The sequence below is a fragment of the Piliocolobus tephrosceles genome, chromosome 6, assembly GCF_002776525.5.
Source record: "Piliocolobus tephrosceles isolate RC106 chromosome 6, ASM277652v3, whole genome shotgun sequence".
In the NCBI taxonomy this organism is placed as follows: Eukaryota; Metazoa; Chordata; class Mammalia; order Primates; family Cercopithecidae; genus Piliocolobus; species Piliocolobus tephrosceles.
The window spans coordinates 32,279,341-32,286,676 of NC_045439.1; the positions used below are offsets into that span (position 1 = coordinate 32,279,341).

The following is a 7,336-nucleotide window of genomic DNA, read 5'->3' on the forward strand; positions in this document are numbered from 1 at the left end:
TACTGTTACCTTTTTTGTTTGTTGTTGTTTAGGTTGAGGGTAAGACGTGGAAGGGCACAGGTGTGCACAAAAGGAAGGGAGTTCTCTTGGGGGCCAAGGTGGGCTGTGGGCTTCCGCAGAGGGTGGTAGGAAACAGAGTTATCAGTAACTCAGTACCAAAGGAAAGAGGCAAATGCCAACTACTCTGTGGGGAGTAGGAGGGAGTCAGAGGTAAGAACTATGGATCTTTGGGACAGTTAGGTTGTGTCGAACATGGAGGCCGATCCCATGTCATGGTGATGAATGCCATTGAAGGGTGGTATGGTATCAGCTCCGTGGAGAGACATAGGCCGCTTGTACTCCTACAATTAGCGTAATTTTTTAAAAAAGGAACCCAGTAATTTTGACCTAAAAATCAACTTGTAGATTTACTTTTTTTTCTTTTTGAGACAGGGTCTTGCTCTGTTGCCCAGGTTGGAGTGCAATGGCCTGTCCTCAGCTCACTGCAACCTCCACCTCCTGGGTTCAAGCGATCCTCCTGCCTCAGCCTCCTGAGTAGCTGGGATTACAGGTGTGTGCCACCACCCCTGGCTAATTTTTATATTTTTACTAGACACAGGGCATCGCCATGTTAGCCAGGCTGGTTACGAACTCCTGACCTCAAGTGATCTGCCCACCTCGGCCTCCCAAAGTGCGGAGATTATAGGCATGAGCCATCATGCCCAGCTGTAGATTTACTTTTTATGCCACCCATACACACGGAACACAAACCATTCCCCACCCACAGTGGACTCCTGGATTCCTCCCCTGCTATTTTTAAGTCAATTTTATTCTTACTTGTATCTTTACAGAAAATGGCACAGAAATCACAGGTTTCGAATACCTAGAAGTTATTACAGTTTCATATTTCAAACACCTCAATATCAAGTTTCTTTCTTCTCACTCTATGTACATTATTTACACACCAGGGGCTATAGTCTAACACTTCAAACCAACAGGGACAAAGACAAGAAGAACCAGGGTTGGGGGAGGGAAGCTCCATAATGGAATGAAGAATAAATCAACTTTTAATATGGAATTAAAGTTGCAACGCACACTCAGGCCTTTCTCTAACGAGGAGGTATTCCCTGCAAAGGTGGGTGGGGTGGTGGATGGGTGGATGGGGTCGGGAGCCTGGCCTGGGAATCTGGATTGGGCAGGTCAACAGAGCTATATGCTCCCATTGCTCATGCGAATGTAAAAGGCCAGGCCAGAGAGGTCGCCGTACTAACAGGTCCACCCATCAGCCGGCAGAAAGAAGCCCCGGCTCTTTATTCCATCATGTTACCATGTTTTAGTCTAGTGGACATGCTTCCTGGCATACAATGGCATGAAGGCGTGTGTGCCTGCAGCTTAGCTTGGGCTTACTCCTGGCTTTCTGCCTTGCTTCCAGCCTTTTTCCTATCTTTCTGAACAGGTCAAAGGCTTTCTCTGAGAGGTGCTCGGCCCTAGGCCCTTAGCCCCCTGTCTGTCTGGAGTGAAGGTTTCTCCAGCAGGCCCTTAATGCGTATGCATAACCCCAGGCCGACTCCAGGCTTTGCTGCTTAGTTGAGGCCAGGCCTGTAGCTTCCTAGATGTCATTTACCAGCCAGATTGGGTTGTTCAAGGCAGGGCACATGCAAACTCATAGTTCACAAGGAGCTGTGGGGGAAGGGTGCCTTCACAGCAAGTCAAGGTCACAGGCAGCATATCACAAGAGTCGAGATGCTTCAGGACTCAGGCGCAGGGGCCCGAGGACCCAGGGTAGAAGGTTTGGACTCCTGCACAGTGCAGTGAGCCACAGCATTTGTGAGGCATAGGACATGGACTCACGGCACACAGTGTACATTGCCACATGCCACGTAGGTGCCTGTGCTGGGATAAGCCAGTGGGCAGGTTGGGTGTGGGGAGGGTGGGTTCCTAAGGGTGACTATGGCAGGGCATGAGACCAAGGGTGGCTGAGGGGCCCAGGCTGAGACTTCCCAAATGTAGCCTGCCATCTGGACTCCACTGATGGGTGGGGCAGAGGCTGAGCCTGCACAGTGTCTTCACACTGCAGACGCCCAGGCCCAGCCAGGTCTGCAGGAAGGAACAGGCTGAGTTGGGAGAAGACCTTTGCTGAGGACTGGAGTGCTCAGGATGCGGGAGCTGCAGTTCCAGTCCTCCGTCTGTGTCACAGCCGTGGCAGGCAATGCACGATGCATTTGCAGCAATGGGCTTTAGGCATGGGCAGAGCGGAATGTAGAGTTGGGAAGGAGGGCTCTTTAAAGCAAGAGAACAGAGAGCAAAGGGTGGCCAAAATCAGTGAGCGCTGCAAAGGGATTGAGAGAAAAGGGGCTTGAGGGGACGTTGTGGGCAGCAAGAAGGCTTCTGAGGCTGGGGTGCTGGAGAGGTCAAAACTAGATGAGGGATGTCTCAGCATGGTCCAGAGTCAGAACCCAGCGGTGCCTGCAGCCACCAGGGGTGATGGAGGACCTGTGGGGGACAGGGAGGATGGCAGAGGCCAGGCCTGGGCCTTGCCTCAGAGAGCACCTCCCAGCACCACAGGCTCCGAGGAGAGTAGAGTCTTGGGGCTCCGGCATCTGAGCGCGCCTTGACCTAAGCCATGTCCTCCAGCTGCGATGGACTGAGCCTCTCCGCCGGCCTGTCTTCATCCATGGCCTCTTCCTCCTCTGGCTTCTCAGTACTCCGGGCCAGGCTGTCCGGCCCAGACACAGTCCCCAGCACTTTGGTGCTGTGCTCCTGAGCTTTGGCCCGGAGCGCCGCAATGCTGTTCTCCCTCAGTTCCTCCTGGGAGATGGCTGCCTGAGCGTCGGGGCCCCGCTCCTCCTGCTCCATCTTGTCAAGCTTGGGCAGGGCCTGGCGTTCCCCCTCGGGCTTCCTCCCCGACTCGGCTGCTGCCTCCAGCGACTTTTTGTGCATCCCTAAAAAGAATTGTTGGTATTCGGGTTTAGAAAAGCGCCTGGGAAAGCCATCTTGAACTGAAAACGGCAAAGATAGAGAGAGGCCAGAATTAAGGACGAGCAGAAAGCCTTACTTCCCACACCACAGTCACACAAGTCCCAGGGCTGGGCCAGGGCCAGGGTCAGGGAACAGGGAGATGGGTCGCCAGTCCTGTGGAGGACCTCCCCCTGCCAAAGCCCTGGGCACCTGGGCCTCAGGTGGCCTGTTCTGTCCCTTCCAGGCCACAGCACATGCTCCCCTGTCCCTCCCCCAAGGGATTCCAGATCTTAGAACCCCAAGAGAAGCTGGTGCTGTTCTTAGATACAGGCCCGGAGGGCAGGTGGGGAAGTTGGCAGGTGGGGAAGATAGCAAGTAGAGAGATTTGGGGGACAAAAGTCCTTTGGGCAAAGCAGAATGGCATCCAGAGGGAGCTACGGGTCCTCTCAACCCCCAAGGAAGGCTGTTTTGTTCACCATAAGCCCAACTCTGGCCAAGGGGAGAGGAGGGTACAGACCCCAGGGCAACAGCCACACCTTTCTCACAGGACAAAATAATCCAGTTAGGGACTCCTTCATGATGAGAGTTCTTGGCACCCAGAGCAAGTGACAGACACCAGGCCCCAGGCCCACGCTGCCCTGAGTCCCCCAAAGTAGAACAAGAGGTTTGCTTTGAAGAGCTTCTCTCCTGCTAGGCTGCCGTGGCCCAAGTCCCCCTGCCTCAAGCCTCTGTCCCCCTCTCCAAGGAGCCCACTCTCCTCACTGCAGGGGCAGGGCCCCAAGGAGGGTGCGGGCTCTTACCCAGTAGCCACGGGGCACAGGAGTCCATGATGCCATCCTTGGCAGACTTGAGGATGGACTCGGGCAGGGGGATGGAGTGCCGCACCATGGCCCCGTAGAGCCCGTACTCCGCCATGACACTGCTCCGGCCCCAGCACTTCTCCCGCTTCCTCCACTTGGCTCTGCGGTTCTGGAACCAGACCTGCAGGTGCACAGAACAGGTCAGAGGCTTGCTCTGAGAAGTGCTGGGCCCAAGGCCCTTACCCCTTGTAGGCCTGGAGTGAAGGTTTCTCCAGCAGGGCATCCTTAACCTGAGCTCGCCCACTCCCTGGTGCCCCCTGGGTTCCTCCAGGCTCAGAGAGTATTCAGAAGGAGGACATCAGTCTTATGAAAATACTATGGGTAGTTCTAGGGAGATGGGGTATGGATGCCTCCCAGAGTCCTACAGGTGCACAGGACCCAGTGTCATCGGCTGTTTGCAGATGAGAAGACTGCCACGCCAGTGATGGTTCTCTTGCATGTGTTCATACCTCCAGCATATAAATCTTTTTTTCTGATTTGCAGAGGGACAAATTCCTTTCCCAGCACTGGACTAGCAATGTCTCTGGCTCAGGGTTTCCTCTCTGCCAGAAGCCCAGAGCCAGAACCATCCAGGAGGGCTGCAGGTGAGTGGGGGATCAGGGACAAAGGGCAGGGGACAGTCTTAGGGGCACTTCACCCAGGTATCAGGGAGGCTGGGAACTCAGGGAGGGAGACTCCCCTGGGAGGCCTGGGTCAGCCTCCCTCCTCTGCCCTGTCCCAGCTGAGCTCTGCCAAGCCACATGTGCCCTCCAGGTACCTGCTCCCCACAGCTCTGGGCCTAACTCTGAATGGTATCTGGGGGAGATGGTCCAGGGATGAAGACAACATTCTCCAGGGCTGAGGAGCAAATGGGAGGGAGTGGGGGCGGAGGAAGCACTAGCGAATGTGTCTCTGGCCCCAAAGCTGATTGGTGCAGGGTCTGAATGACAGTGGGGTACCCTGGGGTGTCTGCAGCACTCTAGCCCATACGGGAAGAGATCCCAGAATCCCTGCCAGGTTTGGGGAGGGAAGATTTCTTGGTCCCCCAAAGAAGCTTTCCGGAGATTTCCCGCAGCTGACAGAGCCAAGAGTCCCTTGCATTGTCCGCCAAGGGGGTCCAGGCTCGCAAGGAACTGGTGGGCCCCAAGCCTGGCCGGTCCCTTCTCGCCCCTCACAGCCCTTAAAGGCTCTGACCCCGGGGACAGCGAGTCGCCCCAAGGAAGTGGAGGGAGTGGGGCGGCAAGGGGGAGGACCGAGGTGGGTTCGGGAAATCTGTTCATTTCCTCCCGATTTCCTTGCCTGGGTCTGGGCCGGCCCCGCCCTTCCCTCCGGGCCCCCTCCCCCGCGGCCGAGGTATCAGCTTTTAATGAAAAATTGCTCCAGCTCTATTCAGGAGGCGGCAAAAGAAGAGTCACCCCCAGGGGCAGCCCTGGGCTGATTGAAAAATAAGTTAATTTCAGTTTGAATCGATGGGCCTCAGGCACTGAAATATCACGGGAAATTAAAGCGGCTGCTCTCCCGGGAGCCGCGGCATTGACCCACACTAATTAATGCTGGGGAGGCAGCGCTCGCCTCGCCGCGAGCGCCCCCGCTTCCCCGGGGACCCCCAACTCTTCTCATTTAACTAATTAGACGGGGAAAATTGGGTGTTAATTTGTTTAGGATTTTCCCCCTTCCCCCCGGCAGCCCCTCGCGGTCCCCGCCCCGCGCGGCGCGGAAATGCATGCGGGCTCGGCGGCAGATGGCTGCCCGGGTCACGCTGCAATCTCCTCCGACTTGATTGCTTGATTAGGTCGTTAGCACATTAAAAAAAAAAATTGCTTGCCGTCTGGCGCTGGCGTGATGAGTGGGACGCGCGGCAGCGCCTGGGTAATTTATCTTTTTATACGGCAAAGAATTTGATTTCAATCTGCAGATATATGGGGCGCCTTTGACACCTGTTTAACATCGCGCCGCTGACAGCTTAACCCTTCGCTGCCTGGGGAGCCCGAGCTGGGTCCGGCGGGGCTTGGGCAATCAGCGCGCTCCTGCGGTTCCCGCCATCGCCGCCAGGTGGCGGAGTGAGCGCCCGGCGGCCCGGAGTCCGTGTCGGAGCGAGGCCGGCCACCCCCGGCAGGGGGCGCTGCGGCCCGCCCGCCTCGCATCCCCCACAGAGGTCACAGAACACTGACTGCCCTGGGCACGCGCACCTCTAAGTTGACCCAAACGCGTGCCCTCTGGCCTTTCTTCATTTGTAAATAACTGGGAGCCTCTAAACATGGGAGCGACACGGCCTTAGATGCCCCCGGCCTCTCCCGCCCCGAGTGGCGCCGTCCCTGTTCAGGCAGCACTTTTGCTGCCACCGGGTTTGGCACCTGCAGTTCCCGCGCAGAACTGGGGGACTGGGAAGCGCAGGTGCAAGGCCTCTGCCTGGTCCGGACCTGACCGCTCTGGGAGACCACTGCCAAGGAAAAGGTTTGTGTAATTCAAAGGCCGCTAGATGGCTGTCCTCCGTGCCCTGAAGGGAGAGGGGAGCAATGCCAGCCGGGCTAACTCAGGCCTGCGTCCCAGCCTGGCTCCATGCCGAGTGTAGATCTCCCCAGTGCTGTGGGCCTGTGCTGCAGGATGTGTGCCCGACCAGCTGTCCTACAGGTGTCCTATCCGGGGCCTGCGGTTTATCTGAGGCCTCAATCCTGCCCCATCACCCTCTCCTTAGCATAACTGCTTGCTGCAAGCTGCTTTCTCCCACAGAGGAAAAATCTGAAAGGACTAATCCACATACAAGTATGATTCCCGGCCTGGCGCAGTGGCTCACGCCTGTAATCCCAGCACTTTGGGAAGCCGAGGCGCGTGGATCACCTGAGGTCAGGAGTTCGAGACCAGCCTGGCCAACATGGCGAAACCCCAACTCTACTAAAGATACAAAAATTAGCCAGGCATGGTGGTGCACACCTGTAATCCCAGCTACTCAGGAGGCTAAAGCAGGAGAATCGCTTGAACCCCGGAGGTGGAGGTTGCAGTGAGCCGAGATTGTACCACTGCACTCCAGCCTGGGCAACAGAGCGAGACTCTGTCTCAAAAAAAAAAAAAAAGTATGACTCCCGGTTTTATCCACCTCTCAGAGAAGACAGCAAAGAATGAATCCCCTGGTGATGGAATTCCAGACACCAAGTGTGACCACAGAGGACTGGAGAGGTTTGGTTCATGAATATAAGAAGCCACCTACTTCCTGGTCGGGAGACAGTCTGTCCTGCTTGAATACAGTGCATTATATTAGGTTGGTGCAAAAAGTCATTGCGGTTTTTGCCACTGAAAGTAATTACTTTCTTTTTTTTTTGAGACGGAGTCTTGCTCTGTCGCCCAGGCTGGAGTGCAGTGGCCGGATCTCAGCTCACCGCAACCTCCGCCTCCTGGGTTCACGCCATTCTCCTGCCTCAGCCTCCCGAGTGGCTGGGACCACAGGCGCCCGCCACCTCGCCCGGCCAATTTTTTGTATTTTTAGTAGAGACGGGGTTTCACCGTTTTAGCCAGGAGGGTCTCGATCTCCTGACCTCGTGATCCGCCCGTCTCGGCCTCCCAAA

At 56.2% G+C, this 7,336-nt stretch overlaps 1 protein-coding gene across 1 annotated transcript in view; it reads right to left on the reverse strand.

Moving 5' to 3' along the window:
- Positions 1–790: 790 nt before the first annotated feature.
- VSX2 (visual system homeobox 2) overlaps positions 791–7,336 on the reverse strand; it is a 23,387-nt gene continuing 16,841 nt past the window's right edge. Inside the window, exons 4-5 of the mRNA XM_023230295.3 lie at positions 3,738–3,918; positions 791–2,921 (exon numbers count right to left, since the gene is read on the reverse strand). Of these exons, the coding sequence (XP_023086063.1) occupies positions 2,596–2,921; positions 3,738–3,918 (507 nt within the window). The 3' untranslated portion in view covers positions 791–2,595. The remainder of the gene's footprint in view (positions 2,922–3,737; positions 3,919–7,336) is intronic.